Here is a 25,926-nt window from a genome sequence, read left to right as displayed (position 1 = left end):
AGTCCTTTTAGGCCACTGGGATCTCAGATGATCCCAGACTGGAGAAAAGATTGTTTTCTTAATTTCATTGTTTAGTAGAGGATAAACAAGCCAACACCAAAGACAGTGCTGATTTTTCTTAAAGTGATACAGGCACACATTAATTTTCTCTGTGGTCTTTCTCTTTTCCTCCTCTCTGGCAGCTTATGCCCACTATCCCTCCTATGCAGATGTCCAAACCATCTCCGCCATGCCTCTCTAAGTTTGTCTTTAATCGGGATTAAAACCCATCTGCCTTCATGACCTCTACTCCTCACATGTTTATCTTCCCGCACACATTGACTATGTCTTGCTTCTAGTGACATTCACTCCTTTTCTCTCCAAACCATTCCTCCATCTCCCCATCCTCTATTCCACCTGCTCCCAACTCTCACTGCAGATCACAGTGTCATCTGCAAACATCATAGTCTACAGAGAGTCCAGCCTGACCTCATCAGGCAGCCTGTCCATCTCCACTGCAAACAACAAGGGGCCCAGAGACGATCCCTGATGTAGTTCCACCTCATCATTGAACCCATTTGTTGCTACTGCTCACCTCACTCATTGTCTTCATACATGTCCTCCACCACTCTCAAATACTTCTCTATCAGTCTTGACCTCCTCATGCAAAAAAATGTAGTATTATTGTTACTCGCTTGGCACTCTTGGAGATTTTTGCTTGGTTGTTCTTTTGGAAAGTTCATAAGAGTAACATAACGAAATGTGCAAGAAGTGCTTATCTTCATGCCAAAAAATGCAGTACCGCAATAACTCTCTTGGCACCCTATCATATGCTTTAATTAGATTCACAAGGGCTCCTGACATTCTCTGTACTTTTAATTTTGACCTCTAACTCAGTCTCAGTTCAGATTAAAATGGTAATAATAACTGGTTTCAGTACTGACCAGGATGAAGGCGACTGCATTCATGACTTTCATTCTGACAGGAAATGAAGAGCTTTCAGGTCCAGCAGCAGCTAGTGGGATAACAACACAATCAACAGATTTTATATGAGACATTTTTACAAAATATAGTTTATTAAACCATAAAATACAGTAAAATTACTTCAGTGCTTAAAACAGGCACACATTTCTATCTGCTATACATATTTGCTAATACAATACATGAGGACTGAGTTCTTTCTCAAACATTAAGATGGTTTTTAAAAAAGTCATGTTTAAATAATGTTGCAATGCTACTCACACTTAACCGACATCCAACGTGATGGCGACTCTTTTCCTGAGTACTGACACTTGTAGGAACCTTCATCAGACTTTGACACTGCCAAGAAGTTCAGCTCCTCTCGGGAGTCATTTTGAATAAGTTTGTTATTGTGGTAAAAAGCCACAAAGGGAAAGATTTTTTTTATTCTCAAGTTGCAGCTAAGACTAACGAAAGTTCCCTTTTTCACAGGATCATCAGGGATCACCATGAGAGGACCAGAATAAAAATCTGAAAAACAGTCAGATGATATTTTATTAACTGGATCAGCTGGTGCAGACTTTCAGAACAAAACAAAAACAAAAAATGCTTATGTGCAATAATAATAGAAATGTCTTGTAGCATTAAGGTGTGACATGTGACCTGGCTTACTTAATAACTGTTCTATAAAAATAACAATTTCCAAATAAACAGCAGGTTCATGAACTATATAGAGCTTTTAAATTGTGTCTAATGACATAAAAACCTAACCTCTAAGCTCCAGGGTAATTTTTTTTTAACATTTCCCCTGATTCAGCCTGTAACCAGCTGCCTTTTTGGAAACAACACTGTTTTAAATTCCAGACCATCCTTATCTTAATTACAAGCCCAGAGTAAAATATGAAAAAAATAAAATTAAATATATTAGTAGCTTTACTCAGTACTAAAACGTCAAGAGAAAATAATGATACAGATGTCATTGAATATGTCTAATAAAGTAACACCAGCATTGCTTTAAATTGGACAAAACAGTAAGTGAGGCATAACTAATCATCCTTTCTTTTCGCTCACAGAGCCCTTCGAAGTGTCAAGGTTACTTTGCCCTCTGTGAGACCTCTTAAACTCCATTAGCTTGGATGGGGAGTGTTGGTGTGCAGCCATTTTCAACTCTCTCCAAAGATCATTAATCGAGTTCAAGGACATTCATGTAGTTGTCCTGAATCCAACTCTGAGTGCTTATGACCGTCGGCCTGTTGGAAGATGTGGCACTGTGGAGGAGATTATCATCAAGGGTGTCTCTGTACGTGGCTGCATTAATTTTTCCCTCAACACTGACTAGTCTCTCAGTTTTCTGTGGTGAAAACATCTGTAAGGATGGTAATAGTCAGGTGATGAGTGCTGCCTGGTTTCCAGACACAATGCTCGACATCGGGCCAGAGATTTTTGCTTGGTTGTTCTTTTGGAAAGTTTATAAGAGTAACATAATGAACTGTGGAGCAAGTGCTGTGAATACTTTTACTGCAGATGCAATGTAGAGAGTCCTTTTTGCAGCTTTTACATGACAGATAACATAACATTTACATTTTTTGCCTGTTTTTTCACAAAAAAATGTTTAACATACAGAGTACTGAGAGAAATATTTATGAAACATTATAAGATACAAAAAAATATTCTACATACCCTGTAAAGTGATGTTGACTGCATTGCTGAACTGTTTTGACATAGACTCACACCAGTACACTCCATCATCTGAATATGAAATTACTGTGTAGAGTGTGCATACGGATTCTCCTAGATTCCAAACGTCACTGCAATACGGCACGCTATTCTCAGGGAACTTCCTCACTCTCCACCAAGTAGAGTTTCCCGTACAGGTCAGTCTGACAAAGTCAAAGCCTAATCTTTGCTCTACAGGGCCGACTGTGAGAGATGCTGCTGAATAAAGATCTGAAAAACAACACGGATAGATAAGTGAAAGCACAGGCACAACACATAATAACTAAGTATCAAGCATCGACATGAGCTTAAATGCAAGTAAAAGCACATGGATGTGTTAAAAGAACCAAAGAAGGGAATTCACTCTTACTTGATCATAGAGAGAAGGGAAAATGTTAAATTTAGTCCTTGTTTGCAGGGAGCGCAAATGCACATTGATCTTACGGTTATATAAATAATTAATGACATTAAATACAGCTTATCAAAAAGAGACAGAAACAAACTGACCTGCAGACCAGACAAACTTTGGTTTACTGTAATAGGTGTAGTAGTAGTTCCTTCCTCTTTGCGCTCTGCACACATATGCTGCTGTGTGTGTTTGTCCGGTAATGATGTACAAAGTCTGAGCAGTCTCGCTGCCATCTGGTAGCAGCTCGTACTTGTAGGGCTCTTCTTTTATGTCCATATTAGGAATAGCTTTATACCAGTAATAGCTCCATCCCTCCGAGGGATATTCAATCTCACAGCTCAGAGTTACTGAGGCTCCGGGACTCAGCCATGAAGGAGACACGGTGAGGACAGGATGCAGTTTAACTGTTGAAAGAGTTTTTTTAGATCAGATTTTTTTAAATTTGTTTTATTTGTTTTAATAACATTGCTAAGTGATGGGTTCACAAATCAGGTCAGGGTCACTCTGCCCTCTTGAACAGCCAACTTATCATCACTCTGGTTTGGCCTGTGTTCACTTTTGAACAAGAACATAAGTAAATTGCTACAAAATTAGAATATAAGACTAATTTTACTGAAATTATTTGAACCACAGCATGTCACAGTACGCTGTGTGTGGCACAAATGAGGTAACAAGGGAAAATGAACACACTGGGGAACACAAGTGAACAAGATCAGACTAATGAGAAGAGTGAAGAAGAACTCAACATGCACACAGGACAAGAGACTGTAAAAACAGGACAGGATGAAACAGTTTATATGGGTAAGACATGTCTGTCCAACTTACATGATATAGTGACTGGAATGACATTACTCCATTCTGTCAAGGAAAGCCCCTTGTTGCCCCTGCATTGATAATTTCCATTGTCTTCCCAACCAACATTGTAGAATGTTCTTTCATTGGTTGTGTAATATGTGGTAAACCTTTCTGGTCTCCAGTCATAGCTCCAGTAAGTTCCTTCTCCTCCTGGGATCTCACATATGACAGTGAATGTCTCTCCCATGTATATCTGAGTCCAGTTGGGCTGTATAGTCAAAATGGCCGTAATAGGAACTGTTCACAGAAAATATTAAATTAAGAGACAGAAGCATCATTCAATTCAGTTCTATTAAATTTAATTTACTTGATGCCAAATCATGACAGCAATTGCCTCAACGCGCTTTATATTATGAGGTGATATATGAAACCCAAATCTCTTCACTTCAAACAAAGTCCTTCAAGACTCACTAATACATCCAACAGTGAACATCCTCTCCTGTGGGGATAAATAACCAGCCTGATCTTTGAGTTTCAGGTGAAGTGTCATGCTCGTCTAAATGCGTGTCAGCACCTTAACTCCACTAAAGGAGGCACTAAAGAATCTTTTCGGATGTATTTAGAGAATACAACCAGCATCAAGGCTCATATTCAGGGTCATGTCATTCAGTTAGGAACTTTAATTTGCAAATTTAAAAAGTAAGTGCATTTACATGCACAAATTGTAGTCTAGTAGATAGATATGACACAAACCACTGCAGCACAGCACCTGTAATACCTACAGCATGTTCTAATCATCTGCATGAAATCCTGAGGTATGAGGAACATACAGTATATCCACACACAAAGTTTAAAAAGGTCATTTAAACTACTTAAATTTATATCTTTCAATTATAAAAGAACTCTGTGAAACAAATGAAAGATTTAAATAGCGAAGTCAAGCACAAGTCATCATTGTTATTTCCATGTCATACTTCACTAAGGTAATATTACTGACAGAAAGACAAGAGAAGGACAGATCACATAAGTTTAACTTTCATAACAAAGATGTAAATAGCTAAACTCACGAGTGTCTTTAATGATGGCATTATCACTGTTGTATGTCTGGCGACCTGAATCGCTTCTTCCTCTGCAGGAGTAGAGACCTCTTTGTGATACAATAATAGCGTTCCTCCCTTCATATTCTGTCATTGGCTCTTCTTTAGAACCAAATGAAGCAGCTCTGTACCACAAAATCGTCCAGTTGCCAGAGCCCTCCACAGAGCAGCTCAGTGTCACGCTGCCCCCTATTGGTAACTCATACCTTGTTGGTCTCAGTATAGCAGTGGGTGATTCAAAAAGGTACTTCACTTTTCCAGTAGTATTATGAGAAAAGGTCAAGCAAGAGAGAGAGAGAGAGAGAGAGAGCGAGAGAGAGAGAGAGAGAGAGAGAGAGAGAGAGAGAGAACATTTATTTCACAAAAAAAAAGTACTACATAGAAAGTATATACAATAAATGTCACTAATAATGCTGTCATTTTAGTGAATGTTTTAGTTGTTACAGTCCCCTGAAAGGTATTTTTTGTTTCTGAGTGAGTTTTATTTACTGATGAAAACAATTTCACAAATCTGAAGCCTCTTTTTAAACACCCTATAAAACATATAATAAAATATAAATTATATATATATATATAGATAGATAGATAGATAGATAGATATAGATATATATATAGATATATACATATATATATATATATATATACATATATACACACATATATATAAAATATAATATAAATACTAAGATAATTAAATTACAGAAAATGCATTGCCACACTAATTAACCATGGATATGTGCTCATAGATTAGGAGAAAAAAACACATGACAAAAACAATTGATCAAAATGTATCATACTATTTCTTACAATAATATTTCACATGTACAGCATGCTGCATTTTGAGTTTAATACTAATAGGAAGTTAATCTGATATGTTTGGGATGTGTTATTGTATTTTAAAAGCTGTTGTTTGAGATATTGTGTCCTTGAACAAAAATAGTAACACTGAGCAGCAGAAAACAATGTTCAACTTATTGAGCTGAAACTAATAACTTGAATAAACATTTTCCAAACTATGCAATCCAGCCAATGCAACATCAGATGAACACTGAATATCATGTGTTCATTGGACGTTTCACCTCATCGTTTCTGAGCCTAGCCGGGCTCAAAGACAACAATAAACTCAATATGAACTGTTCACATCAAAACATCCATTTAGGAGATAAAAAAAACTCTGATCTTTATAACTTATGAATAAAGTAAATGTAAGAAGGCTCGTTGTGTCATAGACAAACTGTAACACGACAAGACATTCACAAACTATTATGAAAGGAACTTAAATTTATAGTCTTTATTTTGTGATAGTTCTCTTTTTTTATTTCGTGTCACATTTCGTGTCATATCAAGTATTAGCCTTTATCTGTCAGGAAGACATCTTTCCTGAGGCTTACTGTATGGTCTCATTGTCATAATAGCACAATTTAGCCAGTGTTAGAAGTATTTCTTATTCAAAAATGTACCCAGTAGAAATACCAGTAATTTCAGTTTGTGAGATAATCACTACAAATAGGAATATTTCATGTGTCTCTGGTTGCAGTTTGAAGACCAGCTACTGAACTTAAAATATAGTGCAGATACACAGAATTAATAGTTTCATATGTAAAATATAAATACAAAGAAAATGTTAATTTAAGTGTTACTCAGACTGAAATACAAAGAAAACAGTTTCTTACCTTGAGCATTGCCAGACAAGACTGATGCAAGCACTGGAGCAAAGATTAAATTGAGACATTATCAAAATCATAATCAGCATTCTCTCTCTCTCTCTCTCTCTCTCTCTCTCTCACACACACACACACACACACACACAGCACTTAAACAGCGCTTCTGCACTTCATCTCTCACAGTAGAAAAACATTTCTTTTAATTATTGCCATTCCCAGAAAATACTTACAGAATAACCCCAGCAAAGTGTGTCTCATGCTCATGTCCATCCCTGCTGCTCTCTGATACAAAGCTTATCTCGAGGTTTTCTACTTTGCATAAATAATGCAGAAGAAAGAGAAGTTATACACTGATAAAAGCTATTTTGGAGAGATATATATATAATCTATGCAAATCATATCAAATTTACTCTATTAATGCACTCAGCCAAAGAATTATAAAGTAATGGGTTAATCAGGGGCGATTTTAGCCCATAAATCAAAGCACCCCCAAATATTTCTTACTTTTGTTGACAATATTTTCTGTTTTTGGGACACACTACTAAAAATATAAAAAGCATACAGCACTTAATTGAGATGGAACATTTTAACAACAAAAGTATAGATAACCCCCCCCCACCGTCCCAAAATGGTTTGTTCCAGCTCGACTCTCCCCTGCTCTGGCTCTAGCTCAGTTGCTGCACTGCCAAAGCGATGGTGGCTGAGACGCAGCTGAGCGGAGGTGGAAGCGCCTGCCTTAAAACAGGACATATTAGCTGCATTTAACCTTCAGTTACTATAGTTCGGTAGGAGTCAGACCATGTTTCCTTTTAGCTGAAAAACATTACACCAGGTAACCTGCAGAGTTGAAAACGTGTTTCCTGACTATGTTTGCTACCCTACCATCCGTCCTGCTCTGTAGTAAAATCAGCGACATTTGACCGTCCTGTTGCTCCCATTGAAATGTATACAGCCTATTTAAAATCTAAAACTTAACATTGTCCGTAGCCTGCTGTTGTTACCACTGTCCTGTTTGAAATGTAATGAGAGAATCAAGAATAATGTTGGATCAGTGTTTCAATATTTATATCTTTTATTAGATGTACATGTGGTTTGGTTATTTGCCTTTTGGTTGAAAGTACACTGAGAGGACTTTTTTATTAGTGATCTTAATAGTATTTTTTTAATCCAATTGAATACAAACTATTTGTTTATGATTGTCAGTCCAAAGGGCCCGGTGGCGCCAGTGTTCGGCAGCCTCGCCTCTGTCAGTGCACCCCAGAGTGGATGTGGCTACAATGTAGCATCACCAGTGTGTGAATGGGTGGATGACTGGTTGTGTAAAGTGCTTTGGGGTCCATAGTGACTAGTAAAGCGCTATACAAATACAGGCCATTTTTACAGGCCAAAGAGGTAGAGAGGAAAGAGGAGAACATGAGGAGAAAGTAAAAGATCAGGAAGAACCAGGTAAGAAAACAGACAGGGAGTACAAAAAAAAAGTTAAACTGGCAAAGAAAAAAAACAGCAACTAATTTTACTCATACAATCTGGAAGTTGTTTTCTCCCTATATTAAAGCTGCAGTACAGAATCTGCAAAACAAACTGGGTTGTCAGCCCTGGCACTGCATTATTACAGGGAGTGCAGAATTATTAGGCAAATGAGTATTTTGTCCACATCATCCTCTTCATGCATGTTGTCTTACTCCAAGCTGTATAGGCTCGAAAGCCTACTACCAATTAAGCATATTAGGTGATGTGCATCTCTGTAATGAGAAGGGGTGTGGTCTAATGACGTCAACACCCTATATCAGGTGTGCATAATTATTAGGCAACTTCCTTTCCTTTAGCAAAATGGGTCAAAAGAAGGACTTGACAGGCTCAGAAAAGTCAAAAATAGTGAGATATCTTGCAGAGGGATGCAGCAGTCTTAAAATTGCAAAGCTTCTGAAGCGTGATCATCGAACAATCAAGCGTTTCATTCAAAATAGTCAACAGGGTCGCAAGAAGCGTGTGGAAAAACCAAGGCGCAAAATAACTGCCCATGAACTGAGAAAAGTCAAGCGTGCAGCTGCCAAGATGCCAATTGCCACCAGTTTGGCCATATTTCAGAGCTGCAACATCACTGGAGTGCCCAAAAGCACAAGGTGTGCAATACTCAGAGACATGGCCAAGGTAAGAAAGGCTGAAAGACGACCACCACTGAACAAGACACACAAGCTGAAACGTCAAGACTGGGCCAAGAAATATCTCAAGACTGATTTTTCTAAGGTTTTATGGACTGATGAAATGAGAGTGAGTCTTGATGGGCCAGATGGATGGGCCCGTGGCTGGATTGGTAAAGGGCAGAGAGCTCCAGTCCCACTCAGACGCCAGCAAGGTGGAGGTGGAGTACTGGTTTGTGCTGGTATCATCAAAGATGAGCTTGTGGGGCCTTTTCGGGTTGAGGATGGAGTCAAGCTCAACTCCCAGTCCTACTGCCAGTTTCTGGAAGACACCTTCTTCAAGCAGTGGTACAGGAAGAAGTCTGCATCCTTCAAGAAAAACATGATTTTCATGCAGGACAATGCTCCATCACACGTGTCCAAGTACTCCACAGCGTGGCTGGCAAGAAAGGGTATAAAAGAAGAAAAACTAATGACATGGCCTCCTTGTTCACCTGATCTGAACCCCATTGAGAACCTGTGGTCCATCATCAAATGTGAGATTTACAAGGAGGGAAAACAGTACACCTCTCTGAACAGTGTCTGGGAGGCTGTGGTTGCTGCTGCATGCAATGTTGATGGTGAACAGATCAAAACACTGACAGAATCCATGGATGGCAGGCTTTTGAGTGTCCTTGCAAAGAAAGGTGGCTATATTGGTCGCTGATTTGTTTTTGTTTTGTTTTTGAATGTCAGAAATGTATATTTGTGAATGTGGAGATGTTATATTGGTTTCACTGGTAAAAATAAATAATTGAAATGGGTATATATTTGTTTTTTGTTAGGTTGCCTAATAATTATGCACAGTAATAGTCACCTGCACACACAGATATCCCCCTAAAATAGCTAAAACTAAAAACAAACTAAAAACTACTTCCAAAAACATTCAGCTCTGATATTAATGAGTTTTTTGGGTTCATTGAGAACATGGTTGTTGTTCAATAATAAAATTATTCCTCAAAAATACAACTTGCCTAATAATTCTGCACTCCCTGTATATTGAGCTTCAGTCAGAGGAAGTCACAGTTGCCAAAAACTTTTTGAAGCTCAAGAGTGAGGCTGGTGCAATTCCAGATATGTTAACATTGTACAATCTTCTGGATAATCAGATCTTCTCCACACTGAAAACTGTTATTCAGGTTGCCCTAACAAACCCAGTTAGCAGCTGTAGCTGTGAAAGGTCTTTTAGTGTCTTGAGTCAGCTCCATACCTGACTGAGAAGGACCATGGGTCAAAGCAGACTCCAGCACCTGGCTGTGATGTCAGTTGAGAAAGAGATGCTTGAGAGACTTGACCACCAAAATGTGATAGACAGATTTGCCAACCTCAAGGTGAGGCGACATAGGTTAAAAGAAAAGAAAAAATCTGCAGGGCCATAGTAGTATCTGCACTAAAGATCTTTTCATACATTGTATACATTGTACCAGAGGCCAAGGTGTCTCCATTTTTTTAATTTTGTAATAATATTTTGTACATTTCAAGGACTCTTCTATTTTTGGAGTGTATTTTTTATGTATCTATATTGTATTATACATACACATTAAAGGTGAATCTCTGTCCAAAAAATGCACTCAGTTTACTTTTTACTGACTATGAGCATCATTCATAACTCCCCCCCAGTAATTAAGGTTAGAATATGTATTTTTTTAATTCCAATCCATTCTTCGTTTGCAGCATTTAAATAACCTTTATCAGATTTGATGGTTTTGTCACAGACTTTTCAAAAAAGTGTTTTGCTTTTCTTTCACAAATGTGGGGATTAAATTGTGTTAAAATGTACAAAACAGTGATGTCATGTTTTGTGATGAGGACCCAGGCACAGAGAGACTTGATGAATTTAAGAATCTTATGATTTAATAAAGAAATTTGCAGACTTGCACAGAGATGGTAAAATTATGATGACTGATAGCGGAGATGAAGACAACAGACGACGAGGACAGGGAGGAACAGGGGTTTAAATGCACCAAGGAGACAGTCAGAGGGAACTCGGGACAACTGAAGACATTTAAGGATGCAGGGACTGACAGACACAGGGAAGAAGTCTCATCGTGACGTGTAACGTTTATCTTGCCTGGCTGGGCAGCTCTCTGGGTCCTCAGCACCTCCAAAGCTCTGATCCTAGAATCACCCCTGGGGTTAATTATACCCTGTTAAGAGTAACAACATTACATCAAAAAATGCAGTAAAATATACCCCAAACCGAGTCTTGTGTTTCAAATTGTGCATGCGCCAGACTTTTTGACTGAGCGGGACAGCAAGCAAATCCTGTGTCCTTTCTCCGTTTCCATCGAAACCGATCGAACCACAGAAGTGAAGGTAAGCTATTTACGTAGAATGAATAATATATAATAGCGCATGCAAATAGTAATTTCTGAAGTGATGAGATATTACACCTCACTTGTATTGCTTGCGTCTGTGTAATGCACCATTACTTGAAATTAAACTTTGAATCTGTTGCTGAAAATGGTGTTTGTGGTGATGTATATATATGTATATATATACATATATATACAGTGTACGAGCTATAAAAAAAAAAAGTTTACCTTCACCGATTTCACTTTTAAGAGGTTATATTTATCTGGAACTATTCCTGCTCATGATTTTCTTCATTTGCATAATGCCATTTTATTACAGGTCTGTCTAAAGTTTGTTAGTATTTTACTAACAATTGGGACATGAGTGTGTGGTTGAAGGAGCAGGCTTTCACTGTTGTGATGTCACCCCTGTTATGTCCTATCCAGCTGTTATTTGCATCAATTTTTTTTTTTTTTTTTTTTTTGAGTTGCTATTGCATAATATCCTGAGCTGGACCAATATATTGTTCCTAATACTTTAATAAGCCCTCTTTATGTGAAATGAAAAAAATTGTAGAAAAAATAACATTTCTACGTTGAAATTAGTGAAATAAATAATAGGAATAACCCTGTCATACTCTTGGATCACTTGTCAGCTAGTAGCATTGGGGATCTTGTAAAAATTGTTAGAGTAGTGATAAGTGACACATAGAAACACATACACACTACAGACAATAAGTGTGATAAAGGGAGATGTTTAGAAATCTATGGGTCACATCATCACAGTTTAAAACTGTGACTGTAAAAGTGTTTCTGCCTATGCATTTCAGGTTTTGTCTTTTATTGTCAGTTTTTGAATTCACTTTAAGGAATTACAGGTTTCTCACTTTCTTTCACTTTTTTTCTCCCACTTTAGACGCGCCCCTGCTTGAATGGATGCAGCAAAAAGTCAGAGGCAGGTACAGACCTGGAATTTTGTTTTCACCAAATTTAACAAACTCAGTGAAGCACAGTCAGAAGCAGCCTATCTAAAAAATAAAGCAATGCTTTATCACAACTGCAGCTAGAAGCAGGGCACATGTGCTGTCTGATATGAGCTGACAACAGCCAATCAAACCACCCACAAAAGTACCAACAAATGTAATAAAGTCATCACTGTGTATGATCAGAATGTGAGGAGAACAAGACATGCAGCTTACCTTTTAGTTTCTTTGAAATCTCGATTGAAAACCAGCTTAAAATGCTCTGAAAGCTTGTTGCTTCAGACAAAGGAGTGAATGAAAAAAAAAGAGAGAACCACCTGTTATATGGCAGAGAAGCACCGCCCAGATGTTAACACACAGGTGAGCTACCTGCCAACAGCGCTACTTGTTCTTTATCGTTATCTCTTTATATTTATAAAAGTGTTGTGTTCAAGTCACACACATTCACATTATAGTTCTCCTTTTTTTTAAAGAAACTTTTGTGATTTTTCACAGTGTATTGTTGATTGATACCATACTAGAATTTCTCTGATAACCCCACCCACTCAAAACTGGAAGTTATTGGCAGTCGTCAGTATTTATTCTGGTGTACTTGTAATTACAGTGCACTTGTTGTATTCAGGCAGCTAGTTATAAACTCGCTGCCACCTTCTTGATTCAATATCAGGAGGAGTTAATACCAAATATTCTGGAACCTACTGAAGCTAAACAAATCTCTCTTGATCACAGTATTCATATGGCTGCTTTTCAAGTACTTTATCAAACCTTAGTCTTGCTGTTACATGCCAAAGAACAAGCAGAGTCCATGCGGGTTTCATATTTTCTTTTTGTTGTAGCTGTCTGAGAAACTCAGATTGTTATTGATAACACGTCTGAAATAGTTTCCATCATCATTCCATTCATCTTTCAGTGCTGAGCTGAATTAAGATTATTGAATTATCCTTGGCATTGTTTTAAGACAAAGGCTCCAAAATCTAATTGACAGCCCTTTGACAAAGTGTTACGTATGCGCTTTATGTCTGTAGTGTTTTGGTTGCTTCTACTGAAACCAACTTTTTAATATTGAATTTGATTCAAAACAAATACAGTGTTTTATAGACTTTCTTGACAAATATTACTAAAAATAACCAAAGGGGACCTTGAATGATAATTTACCAAAACCAATTGTATAGATTAATATTCTTCACATTTCAACACAGTTGTTTGTGTTGTTTCCCACATTCTTTCAAAATGAAACAGCTGTGGTGTTGCGCAAGTTTGCAAGTCTGCTCTTAAGTTCTCAAATGAAAAAAAAAACATAATTCTTTATAGTCGCAAAAAATAACTAGTTTCTTTTTTGAACTACATATGTTAGATTATTTACTCAAATCTTGTGTTCAACAACTGAATCCTGTATCTCATTAGATCTTAAATACGTCTTGCCACTGTTAAGTGTTTACAGGAGAAGGTTTTCAGCTGGATCACCTTCAAATTCAGCCTCATATTTTAATCAGAACAGTTTTAGAACAACAGAACTATTGACTCATTAGGTGATTATGGGCAATATGTTGCACCGGCTGAGCTGAAAACACATTTTTTCTTTTTTTTTATAAAAATAACAATGATATTATCTCTATGAGGCTCAAAGGCTGAATTAGATGCTTTCTATTCATCAATTCTTCACATGTGTCATAGTATGGGTGCTTCCTAAGACAGAGACACAAAAACATGTGTTTAACTGTTGTTGTAATTTACATTTAACTATCATCATATTTTCATCTTGTCTCACTCCACCAATCTGATACAAGTAAAGATGGTAATGAGTAATTAAATGATTAAATGCATAAATAGCCTTTTAGAGTGAAAATGTGTTTTGGGGATTAATATGTTATATTTGTACCCACAGGTAGATTGGGTCAGACAGAAAACAGATAATAATCAAACTTAACAAAGACATAAATAGTTATAGAGAATTCACAAAGCATGATATATGGCAAACAAAACAAAACAAAACAAAAAGATTTTCAGTAAACATGACTTCTGACTTTGAGCTTACTGTCATTCAAACTTATCTGACATTGTTTAGGAGACTTTCAGGTGATGCACCTATGCTATCAGTTTGAAAATCCTACATCACCACATTCTCAAGTTATCATGTTCACAAAGTCGGTTCACCCAAATTTAGTAGGCTAACACCCACTGTAAGGTTTATTTCACTGATGCCCTAAAATGATTTTATTTTTACAACACAATGAATAATAAAATAATCCTTGATGCAAAATTACAGTTGTTCACTTGTATTCATGAACAGAAAAAGTATTTTTTTTAGTGACTGAATGTCCAATGTGCTTGTTCAAATTTGGGAACTAAAATATTTTTAAGTGGAAATTAGAAAGATTAAAGGTGATATTCAATTTTATTGAAAAACATTAACTACAACAACAACAACAACAACAACAAAAAGCTACAAACAGTATCTGTAAACATTGGCACCGTGTCTGGTGTTTTCATGAAGTACTGTAAGTTGTTTACAGCTCTATAACAAAGTGAAAATGTAACCACTTTGAGTCTCTATGGAAACAGAGGAATGCTGTGATGTGTTAAAACATGTTATACATTTGGAGTCACTGCAGCAATGGTGTTAAATTTGAGGTAATACTTAATACCAGCTCAGTCCTCTACTAACTGCAGTTCATCAGCTGTGTCATGGTGGTAACCTGCCTTTCCTGTCTCTTGTTGCTCATGTTTTTGCTTTGTACCCGCCTTGATTTCCTTGTATCTCCGCTTTACTCCCAAAGACTTTATTTAATTCACCAGCAGCACAATCTTCTGGTTGCTGGTCGCTTCTGTAAGATTCACTGCATCACCCTTCAAAGAGACTCCCTCTACATCCCCACATTGAGTCTGCATTTGGATCCACTCCCACTGGTCCCTTGAGAGCTTCACTCAGGACTACACTGAGACAAACAGACATATGTCAGTCTTTCTACATAGAGGAATCCTCCGTGTCACCAAAAAACCAGTCCATAGAGATGTTAGTCAACCTTTGAAGGAAATCATGCTTTCTCAGCACAGCTCTTTTCTCTGAGGTTTTATTTCTTGCTGTTGTTTCAGGGTTCTAGATTTTTGGCGAGTTAAACAAATCGCTTATTGTTGGTGACTCTACATTTTAAAGGCTGTGAGGTCTGAAACAAGTCAAAACAAAATGCTCAAGTTGACTTTTGAGCAAAGAAACCTTTAAATGTGTATCTAAAATGTATTCAGGGCTTTTGTTAGGGCAGCAGGAACTGAACTTGTGTGGAAACATCATCAATGCTGACACAAGCAATCATTGAAAAACAAGGCAGACAGGCAGATTTTCAGTGCAACACACAAAAACATAATTCATAGTTTCACTAAAACATTTATTGAGTCTTTAACTTCAATAATGTTTCCAAACTATTCTCAGATTGTTGCAGAAAAAAATCTCTGTCTGAGTTTAACCTCACAGGGACAGCTTTGTATCCACTGTGACGTTGCAGTTTGTGAGAGGAGGGTGGTGACGTTTGTTCAAAAGTCCATCACTGTCAGCAAGAGAAGATTTTTGTTTGTTTTTAACAAATATAGATAAGCAAAAACAAAACAATATGTTAAGTAGTTTCCGGTTTGAGACAGAAGCTCTGGAATTACACTGTGGTCTGAGAAAACTGAGAGAAAAATAACATATCAATAGTCATTTAGATTTATATTGCACATAGAAACATAAATATATACCACAGAAAGTAAATATGATTGTGCCTATGCTTTAGTTGGTCTTTATTTTGTTATGACCATCAGTCTGTGGCAGGAAAGAAGCTGCTCCAGGCATGAGAGATCTGTATTCTTTCACTGTGTTACAATGAATGTAAAAGTGAATCTAAAAAAAAATAGCTTATATACATGTTTACTTTGAATTAGACTCTTGTCATGTAGAATTTTGGTCCACACAGAGGTTTCAACCAGCCCACAGAAAGGTTTATCACCTGCATTCAAAAACACCAAACATATTGTGTGTCTATATCATTGTGGAAAAATTCAGGTCAAGTTCAGACATGACTGTATCTAAAGGAGCCATTAGGATAATGAGTCCATAGAGCATGTATACATTCCAGCAAGTCATGTGACACAGCAGCTTTTCATTGTACTAGAAATATTTGTTTACATGTTAACTGCGAGCCTTTCTGCTTCACTGACAGACTCCTCTCTGTCCCACTGAGGCTCTTTGCACAGTGAATAATAACAGTCTCCGTGGGAAAACTTTAATAATGATGACACATGCTTATGACTTATGTACAGATACTTTAACAGCACCCATGGCCTCTCTCTCTCTCTCACACACACACACACACACACACACTCTTTGGCTCTGTTGGGCACCTCAGGAATGGGTCAGCTACAAACTGGAAGGAAGGTTGGTCATTCACAACGTGAAATAATGAGACAGTTAAGATGTATTCTCTTTTGTCACACACAGAAACGATGAGGGACAAAAACAACTTGTGAATAAAAAGGATGAATTATTCAATCAGCCTACCTCCAGTGTTTGCATATTCCAGCTGTGACCATGCCTCATTTATGAGGATCCTTCTGTGGATCCTCTATCATAGCTCCACATGCAGCCTCCTGAGTCCTCCAGCTGTATTTTTGGGAGCTGAGACACACTGATTATTGACTCACAGGCAGGAGAATAGAAGGGGAGTTAAAGTCTAAACTTGTTTATCACTTCCCAACCTAGTATTGTGGCAAAAAGTGATTCACCAGTCCACCGGACACACATGCAGAAGTCTCCGTGCCAGCAGGAGTAGAATATATTTAAAGCAAAGAAGTCAGCAGTGAGCAAAAAATGTATGAATTCCAGGGTCCTAAATTGGCAGAAATGATTAAGCTAAGTTGCTGATATGTATTTACAAATAAATCTATTAATTTGTAAATAATAGACATTATTAAATCTATTAATAATGTCTGTTTAAACACTTTCATTGGATTTTTTTTCACGTTGTCTTGAAATAAAATATCGCCCTCTGCTGGTACAGCAGCTTACTGCAACGCACACAGTCACTTTTCTTCTCGGCATTTTTTGAGCCAATCAGCTGCCACTCTGTGTGGGTTAAATATCAGTGCTCTTCTGTCATTTTCCATTATAGACTCTCATTTGTTTTTCGTACACGAAAAACGTCAGAAAGAGCACGTCCTCTTTGACTTTATTTACTTCAGAAACAGATCTGGGTCTGTGCAGGCAGATGTTCTCAAGCACTTTTAAAAACAATATGCAGCAAATCTCCAAAAGTTGAATCTGTTCATCTGGACGTAGCGTTTTGTGGGAGAAACGTTTCGTCACTCAACCAAGTGACTTCTTCAGTCTCAGCTGACTGCAGGTTTCCCCAAACCTTATAACCAGTACATTTGGAAACCTGCAGTCAGCTGAGACTGAAGAAGTCACTTGGATGAGTGACGAAACGTTTATCCCACAAAACGCTACGTCCAGATGAACAGATTCAACTTTTGGAGATTTACTTTCCTGGATGATTGAGAATGCATCAAGACAAATATGCAGCAAATCAACTAAATAATTAACAGGTCGACATTTAATTTTAGGTTGGCAGTGGTGATGTAATTATCATCAGCCAGTCTCTGTTCAGCCTGGTGGGGTGGACTCTCTACCAAGAGAACACAGAGTTTATGAGTTTAGAAAGAGAGAGGAATTAATCATCAGCGTATTCATTTATCGGTGAATGATTCAGTGTTACCTTTGGCTCTTTGTCGAAATAAAGACACAAAGAGGAGAGTGGAGATCAAATATGGAGAGAACACCACAGGACCAGTCTGAAATTAGGATGACAGGAGGAGCAGCCAGGGGTTGGAGCTGTCATGGTGGACAGCGATGTGGAAGTGAGCAAAGCTGTTGTGGTGGATGAAGCTGTCATTGTAGGTTTTTCTGCAGAGAGAATCCCACCTGTTCAGGTGAATATCTGGATTAAATAAAAGGTGAAATCAGAGTGAAGCTCCTCACCTGTGACAGTGATCCAGCTGGATGGAGACTCTCCATGACCGCTGATGTCACACTTGTAGAGGCCTTCATCAGACCTGGAAACATGCTGGATGGTCATGTGACCTGTAGGCTGCTTCCTGATGAGGGAGCCATCTTTATAGAAAGCAGCTGGGAGGTTGGAGGGAGTGGTCTTTGTTTTACAGAGCAGAGTGACGTCATCTCCCTCCATCACAGGGAGGACAGGACTCTGCAGGATCACTGATCCACCTCAACACAGAGACAAACTACAGCATTTCATCCATTTACACACAGCTTCATCAACGTGTGTAGATGTAGCTGATTATACAGAAAGAACCAGCTGATTTCCCCCAGTCAGCTCAACACTGACTCTTCTTTTGTTTGCTTGTGTTTCTCCTCAGAGTCCATCCAGCAGAGCTGTCGTCCTCCTCACAGCTCAGAGACACAAAGTCTCCTTTAAAGAACTGAGAGCTGCTGGGACTCACAGTCAGACGAACTGTGAGCAATTTGTTGTATAGATCAGGGCCCATATTACATTTCATACCTTAACCAGTCCCATTTTTACTATTTTGTTTACGCACACCCCACTTTGCAGTTATTTATTAGTAAAAAATGTTTGTAATCATGTATGATTTTCGTTCCACTTCTCACGTGTACACCACTTTGTATTGGTCTTTCACCTGGAATTCCAATAAAATTGATTCATGTTTGTTGCTGTAATGTGACAAAATGTAGAAGAGTTCAAGGCGGCCAAATACTTTTGCAAGCCACTGTAATGCAACTTTTATATATATGGACGTGGGCAGGTATATGTACACATATGTATATTACTGTGTACGTGTGTGTGCATGTACATGTCTATACTTCTATCAATCTATTACTTACATAGTAATAGTAGTGGAAGAAAGGTAAAATTTATTTCTTGCATTTCCACAACCTTCTCTCCATAATCACATACTGTGTAGGCTATTGTTGTATATAGTGTAATATCTTATTATTTTGTATTTGTTTATATTTTATTTCTATTTTCTTCTGCTATCTGTACCTGAGCTGAGGTAATGTACAAATTTCCCTGCTGTGAGGTCAATAAAGTCTTATCTTATCTTATAAAAACACGGAACTTGTTGAAAGCACTTGGCTCACAGTATTTAGATACCTAAAGTTTCAATGAATATCATCATCAGGCAAATTTGACCAAACTAACAAATACTCTTGGCTTGAGAAAGTTCATGCTTTTGCATAACTACTCTTCCTTTCAGGTAAGGAGGCTACGTAAGCTCCACATTTCGATCTGAGGACAGCGCCAGGTCCCGCCCACAAGTAAATCACGAGCACGCCCGAATGTGAGCGAATATAAACTAAGGAAGACTTCGTTCATGTTCAGTTAGTGATGGTAAATTTGATTCTTTTTACTGAATCGAGTTTTAATGAGTCACTCACCAAAGTGAATCGGGTTTTTTGAGTCATTTGATTCACTGAGTCAGTTGACCAGAGAGTGCAAAAAATGTACATTTTCACTCAAACTTAATTTCTTTTCTCTTTTCATGTATATCCTACTGCCTACTGCTAAGATGAGTGATTCTAAAAGAAAACAACTATTTTATAGAGCAAAAAAATTTCTAAAGGGAACATTTATTTTGTTTATTTTTATTTTATTAGTATTTTCCTTAAATGTGTCAAATATACATTTTCTCATCTAAATGTCCACTGAGCTGTGAGCCAGGGGGCGGTAATGCGCCTTAACATTGGTTGCCAACCAAGAAGAAGAAGAAGCTGTGAGCCAGGAGGGAGGGGGTGAGTGAGTGAGTGAGTGAGTGATTCGTTCGCTCTATGATTCAGCACAGGAGGGAGGGGGTTAGCGAGTCCTGAGTGATTCGCTGGCTCTATGATTCAGCACAGGAGGGAGGGGGTTAGTGAGTCCTGAGTGATTCCCTTACGCTTACGATTCAGCACAGGAGGGAGGGGGTGAGTGAGTCAGTGAGTGATTCGTTCACTCTACGATTCAGCACAGGAGGGAGGGGGTTAGTGAGTCCTGAGTGATTCGCTGGCTCTATGATTCAGCACAGGAGGGAGGGGGTGAGCGAGTCCTGAGTGATTTGCTTACCCTACGATTCAGCACAGGAAAGGAGGGGGTGAGTAGCTCAAATGTGCTGTTAGCATGTTAGCAGAGCGATGCTACTGTGAACCGAGGAGCTATTGTCTTGATGTGAGCTTCTACTCAGGGTTTTTTCTTCCAGTTCAGAGCAGAAATGTTTTTGTTAAGATACTGGATGTTGTGTTTTTCTCCACAATTTTAATTATAAGCTAGATATGTTGCTGCTAACAGCAACAGGGATGAGTCAGTGAGTCAGTTGGGCTTGTGAATCATGATTCACGAGTCAGTAAAGTGATTCTCGAGTATTGAACGATTCGTTCATGATTCGCGCATCACTACGTTCAGTCACTATGGCATTTATGGATTGGATGAGAGGTTTGTTCTTGGTTTACTGACAGTTTTAATTTGACTTTAACGTATGATGAAAACCTCTGTGTCACTTGTGGCGTTTTTTACACCTTATGTCGACGTGACACCTGTTGTGTGACGTTTTTCTAGATGATTCTTTTAAAAAGACAGTAAAGTGACTGGAAATAAACGAAAACGGATCATTTTATGTTTTAGGTTTGAACTAACTGGACTCGGTGGATTTAATTTAATCTTTAATCTTTTTTTCTGTTCAGTTTTTAGAACAGCTGAGATCTCGACGTCTTCCGTCTGGCTCTGGTTGATTTTGGTGTTCGCCATCTTCATCAAGTCTTCCTCGGCTGGTGAGTTCAGCTATTTCCTGATATGTGAAATGACTGTGGGCCCACTTGAGTGAAATATGTTTAGGTTTGTTCAGTGTCAGTGTACGTGTGTTAAAATAGTTCTTATTTAAGCACAGTTGAGAACTACTTCCTCAATCCCAATTGCGTCGATGTCACCACACCGTTATGTCATGCACAGGCCTTAGTGAGCGCTTCTGTTTTTTGCGACTGAATGTTTGAAATATTTATATTTATGAGCCAGTTTTACTTTAATGTAACACTGGGACTGTCACTGAGCAGTAAGCTTATGAGAAGGATTGTTTGACTCTAATGGTAAAATAGCTTTTTATCTGTAGCACACACGAAAATAAATCAATAAAAAGTAATTCACTGAATACACGGCTGATTTCTTAGCGGGAGTGAAATGCGCAGGAATTCTGGTGTCACTGTCTAGACTGCACTGAAGATAATTAAGGAGGAATAAACACACAGCAGTCTTCAAATATTTTTCTACACTTCAGCTCAAACTATTGACAGTCTCACACACACACACACACACACACACACACACACACACACACACACACACATAATTCCTGCAAAACTGTATGTAATGCACAGTACTAAGTAAAGATTCCCTCCTAAAAGTTCAGAGTATGTTTTTATATATGTAAACATTATTTTCAAATTGATTTGATTTGTAACAAATATTCAAACTGTATTTATTATTTAGATTTCATACCAAAACATTTAGTGTTATTTTATTATTATTTTTTTATTTAGCCTTATGGAACTGAAATACTTTTAATATTTCATTTTAAATTTAAAAAAAAAAGGTTGACAATTTGGATTAAATTATGTAACATCTTTAATGTTTAAGGCCAATAAGTAAGCCAGAGAATATAAAGTACAGTGTTAAAGGTTTACAACCAGTTATAAATTCTAATGCCCCATGATAAACAGAGTCCAAAAGATCGAGACATTGAGCAGAGGCTTCATGCAAATTATATCGTTATAATACTAAATAAACAGATCCCTCTTGCTAAAATAACCTCTCAGCTCCCTGTCTGGGGTTTCCTGCTCAAAATGAGCCCATAATAGGCGACTGCACACCTACAGTAAAAAAAAAAAAAAAATGCTAAATGTGTCTTGGGTTTTCTAAAGCGAAACCATGCAACACAGGGTTGATCTGCATATAAAAATAATTTTGTGGCTGGATGTCAGATAAACATGTTTAACTGTATCAAGTGAAGTTTGCTTGGGGTTTCATTCCCATTCTTAAAAGGTCTTCATTGCTTTTGTATTTGTAAAAATAGTAGTAGTTGTAGGTGGTACCTGGGGCCTGCCGGGGTGTTGGACTTTGAGTCCATCACCTCAAACACTGACATTTGTTTTGTTACCAAGTTTCTTAAACTGATTTTTTTAATATTTTAGTTTTTCTTTTAAATTTAAGTCATGATCACTGGTGTCATCGTGACTGTGTCAAATGTACATTCATGTTTCCCATTCAGAGTTCTGGGCTCGCTGAGTGTAGATTTTCATACTGTGGCTGGCCATGTCTGGCAATAATGTCACTCTGCAGTTTTACATTAACCTCTCTGCACCGTGTTTCCTCTTTCAGGCCAGGAAATCATCACAGCTGAGACTGAACAGGATGTTACTCTGCCATGTCAAGCTCCAGACAACATCATAGGTATAGAGTGGAGCAGACCTGATCTAAATGAGGAATATGTTCTTTTGTATCGGGATGGGCGGTCTGATCCAAAACACCAGCATCCATCTTTTGTGAACCGGGTGTATCTGAAGGACAGAGATATGAAGGATGGAGATGCGTCTCTGATTCTGAAGAATGTGACAACTGCCGATAATGGATCATACGAGTGTCGTGTGAGGACAGGAACAAGCCGCAGAAAAAGAGCATATCTGGAAGTAGATCCCATCAATATCATCTACCTGAGTGTTGTTGATCCTCCAGTTGAGTGAGTAGAGTTGAGTGTGTGTGTGATCAGAGGTGAAGCTGCTTCCTGGTTGTTGATGTTTGTTTCTAAAGATGTTGTTGATGAGACTTTGTAGAAAGCAGCTGGTCTGAGTGATGTGATCAGAGTGCAGTAGATAATGTCTGACAGCAGTTTGAAGAGGAAATGGATTCTGTTCTGTTCTTCACTCATCACCTACCTGACACCTCACACCTGTTTCTCACCTGCAGGTCAGACAGGAGGACTCAAGATTGTTCTGCCAACGGTCATTGCTGTGCTTCTTCTTGTTGCCATCACTGGTGGTATATTAATCTACAGAAGATGCAAAAAACAAAAACATCAGGATCCAAAAAAACCTGAGGACCCACATCGCACTTGTTTGTTGCCCTGATTGAACAGTTTTTTGTTATCAGTCATTTTTTTTCCCCAAGCTGGGAATTTTATTTTACATGTCTTTTTCTGACACATGCCACACTCATTAAACTAGCCCATGTGTGATTAGCTGAGTTGTGTTTGGCATGTTGGGTTCAAGGCATGTCCCCCTCCTTGAATTGCCACCTTATCGTGGTGGAGGGGTTTGTGAGCTCAGACGATCCTGGGAGCTGAGTTGTCTGGAGCGTTCAGCTCTTGGTAGGGTCTCCCATGACAAACAGGTCCCAGGTGATGAGCCAGACTAAGAGCAATTCAGTAACATTTAACCGAGATTAAATGAGACTTTCTGTAACACTGTTTGTGTACATTTTGGTTGTATAGACAGGTTAAAATACAGCCATTTCTCTCCTCTCAGTTTGTTACCTTTTATCTTTAATGTGATTGTATTATGTCTGAGTAAGGGTCTGTGTCCACAGGAAGCTGCTTTTTCCTTTTAATAGCTCCTCTCTCAAACACTTATTGATGCCAGCTGCCTGTTAGCATAAGCTTATACTCCTCCACTGTTGACAGAGTCTGGAAACCAGGATAAAAATGGCTGATTTTTTTTTTTCATAGTTTGTCCAAAAACTAGAACAAAAACAGCTTCCTGTTGATAAAAACCTTTATTCGGCAACTCCACATGTTTGTAGTCCAGCAGTTTTCAAACATTAAGTCTCTGCCTGTGCAAAACAAACAAGTATCTCCTGATGCTGTGACCTGAGAATAAAATGTAATCTCCATCATTATTATTATTATTTTAAGATTATTGACAATGATTCATTTCCTGAAATGAGACACAGGATAAAATATTTGAGAACTGCTGATTTAGTGGATTGAGAAGCACAAAACATAGAAGTTATACTTGGTGTTTACAACGTGGAAATTAACTGTGTACAAAGCCTGAAATGTTTGAGAATGTATTAACGCTAACTTGTGGTGTTTTGTACTGAAGTGATTCTGTTCAGATATCTGACATTAAAGTACTGTCATGGTTTGTTTGTTTTTGTCTTTTTTTTTTGTTTGTTTGTGTATTTGTTGAACCACTTGGAAGCAGAAAAGCAGCTGAAAATTAAACTTCAATGAAGCACAAGGAGCTTCCTTCTACAAACAGATGCTGTAAACACTGGTGCTGTGTCTATGATATGTTTATGAAGTACTGAGTGGTTTACAGCTCCATTACAGAGTGACATTGTAACCTGTACAAGTTTATAAAGACACAGAGGAATACTGTAACGTGTTACATGTTTTAAATGTGAACTTGCTCCAGCTTCATTCAAGATTACGCTGAGATAAACAGACATAGATTCAATCTTTCCGCACACAGTTTGGTCGACAGAGATGTTTGTCATGTCTTCTGATCAGATCTATTCTTTCTCTGTGGTTTTACTTCCTGCTGTGTTTTCAGGGCTCTGAATGTGTGCTTAAACAATTTAGAGAGGTTCACTTATTGTTAGTGATGCATCACTTTAAAGGCTGTTACTCAGAAGTCTGAAGTAAATCTCCCAAACTGTCATGTCTGTATAAACCAATCAGATCTCATTCTGCACTCAGATCTGTGTCTGTAGCTCAGGTTGACATTTGAGTGAGGAAACATTCACCTGTGTTTCTAACATGTATTCAAGGCTCCATTAATATATTTTAGAGCAGCAGGAACTGAACTTGGTGCAGAAATGTCTGAATGACGTGCGGCAGTGTCAAAGAAAAACATTCCTCAGTGCTGACACACCCAGTGAGTCAGAGCCTCCTTAATAATAGAACCTCTTTTAACCTCAAATGTTCCCAAACTTGTACTACACATTTAAGAATGTTGTGTGAACATTTCCTGTTGGTTGGGACACTTTACAGCTGCTGACGTCCAAGAAGATTAATAACGTTCGTGAAGATAACTTTATGGAGGCTGTTAAGTCAAATATTTCATACATGACGTAAATCCTTCATCGTGCATCTACAGGCTGAACCACAGCTGGATTCCATATCTGCACATTTCTTCTGTGTAAGAGCAGCTCACTGTCAGACGGTCTCCAAACCCTCAGAGGAAACAAATTGTAGTTTTTGTGTCCAAATATTGATTATAGATTTTAATTAATGCTGTTACAGGTACAGTAAAAACAATATGAGAACAATCACAGTCGTTATTTACTGAAGCGAAACATTAATATTATGTCCCACCCTCTGAATATAAATATAACAGCCTCTTCAGAGGAAAATCACGCTCAGGGACAAACTGGAGAACAAAGGTCGGAACGCTGACTCCATCCCAAACCATCAGGAATTGTAATGTGTTTGTGGTTGCCACTATATTATGTTTTCTTTATGTGACTAAAATAATTAATTTTCCTGATAATACTGAATGTATAGATATATATTTATTAGTGCTGCTGTTGGGTCTGTGTTTCCACAAGCCCCGCTAGTTTAGAGACTTATTCATCATGAAGAAAACAAGACATAACAAAACATCTTCAACCCGCTAGCGAGGGAAGTCTTTGGTCAAGAACCAGCACTCGGAGCTCACGCTCCTAACCTGTGTCCAGCCCAAAGTCCTTCAAAGAGAGCAGCTCGCTGGCAGCTATTTATTGACAAACTGTTACAATACACAATACAACACAAGCACCTAAGACGACTGGACGTCAAGAGCTACGCAGAGCTACCTCACTGTCACTGCGCATTACATTGA

General features: G+C 38.2%; 2 protein-coding genes across 2 annotated transcripts; one reads left to right on the top strand and one right to left on the bottom strand.

Moving 5' to 3' along the window:
- Window positions 1-447: 447 nt before the first annotated feature.
- Window positions 448-7,054, bottom strand: LOC102082768 (uncharacterized). The gene is made up of 9 exons (XM_019354610.2): window positions 6,851-7,054; window positions 6,630-6,662; window positions 4,927-5,208; window positions 3,890-4,156; window positions 3,163-3,468; window positions 2,620-2,886; window positions 1,222-1,470; window positions 920-994; window positions 448-494 (listed from the first exon to the last, which is right to left on the bottom strand). Exons 1-9 carry the CDS (start codon window positions 6,888-6,890, stop codon window positions 448-450), a joined length of 1,566 nt encoding a protein of 521 aa, XP_019210155.2. The 5' UTR covers window positions 6,891-7,054.
- Window positions 7,055-20,526: 13,472 nt separating this feature from the next.
- LOC112845983 (nectin-4) lies at window positions 20,527-23,152 on the top strand. The gene is made up of 4 exons (XM_025905156.1): window positions 20,527-20,551; window positions 20,800-20,886; window positions 22,487-22,839; window positions 23,072-23,152. The coding sequence occupies exons 1-4, from the start codon at window positions 20,527-20,529 to the stop codon at window positions 23,150-23,152; spliced, it is 546 nt and encodes a 181-aa protein (XP_025760941.1).
- Window positions 23,153-25,926: the final 2,774 nt, after the last annotated feature.

Source organism: Oreochromis niloticus, linkage group LG3 (genome assembly GCF_001858045.2).
Source record: "Oreochromis niloticus isolate F11D_XX linkage group LG3, O_niloticus_UMD_NMBU, whole genome shotgun sequence".
Lineage (NCBI taxonomy): Eukaryota > Metazoa > Chordata > Actinopteri > Cichliformes > Cichlidae > Oreochromis > Oreochromis niloticus.
The sequence above is the reverse complement of the archived record's forward strand: the minus strand, read 5'-3'. Positions and strand labels throughout refer to the sequence as shown.

Bases quoted from the DNA above. Each gene is read 5' to 3' on its own strand.
- LOC112845983 (XM_025905156.1), top strand. From the start codon at position 20,527: ATGGCATTTATGGATTGGATGAGAG. The intron at 20,552-20,799 runs GTTTGTTCTTGG...TTTTCTGTTCAG, and splicing joins ATTTATGGATTGGATGAGAG to TTTTTAGAACAGCTGAGATC. The intron at 20,887-22,486 runs GTGAGTTCAGCT...TTCCTCTTTCAG, and splicing joins CATCAAGTCTTCCTCGGCTG to GCCAGGAAATCATCACAGCT.
- LOC102082768 (XM_019354610.2), bottom strand. From the start codon at position 6,890: ATGGACATGAGCATGAGACACACTTTGCTGGGGTTATTCT. The intron at 4,157-4,926 runs GTGAGTTTAGCT...TTCTGTGAACAG, and splicing joins TGCCATCATTAAAGACACTC to TTCCTATTACGGCCATTTTG. The intron at 1,471-2,619 runs GTATGTAGAATA...ACTGTTTTTCAG, and splicing joins AGTCAACATCACTTTACAGG to ATTTTTATTCTGGTCCTCTC.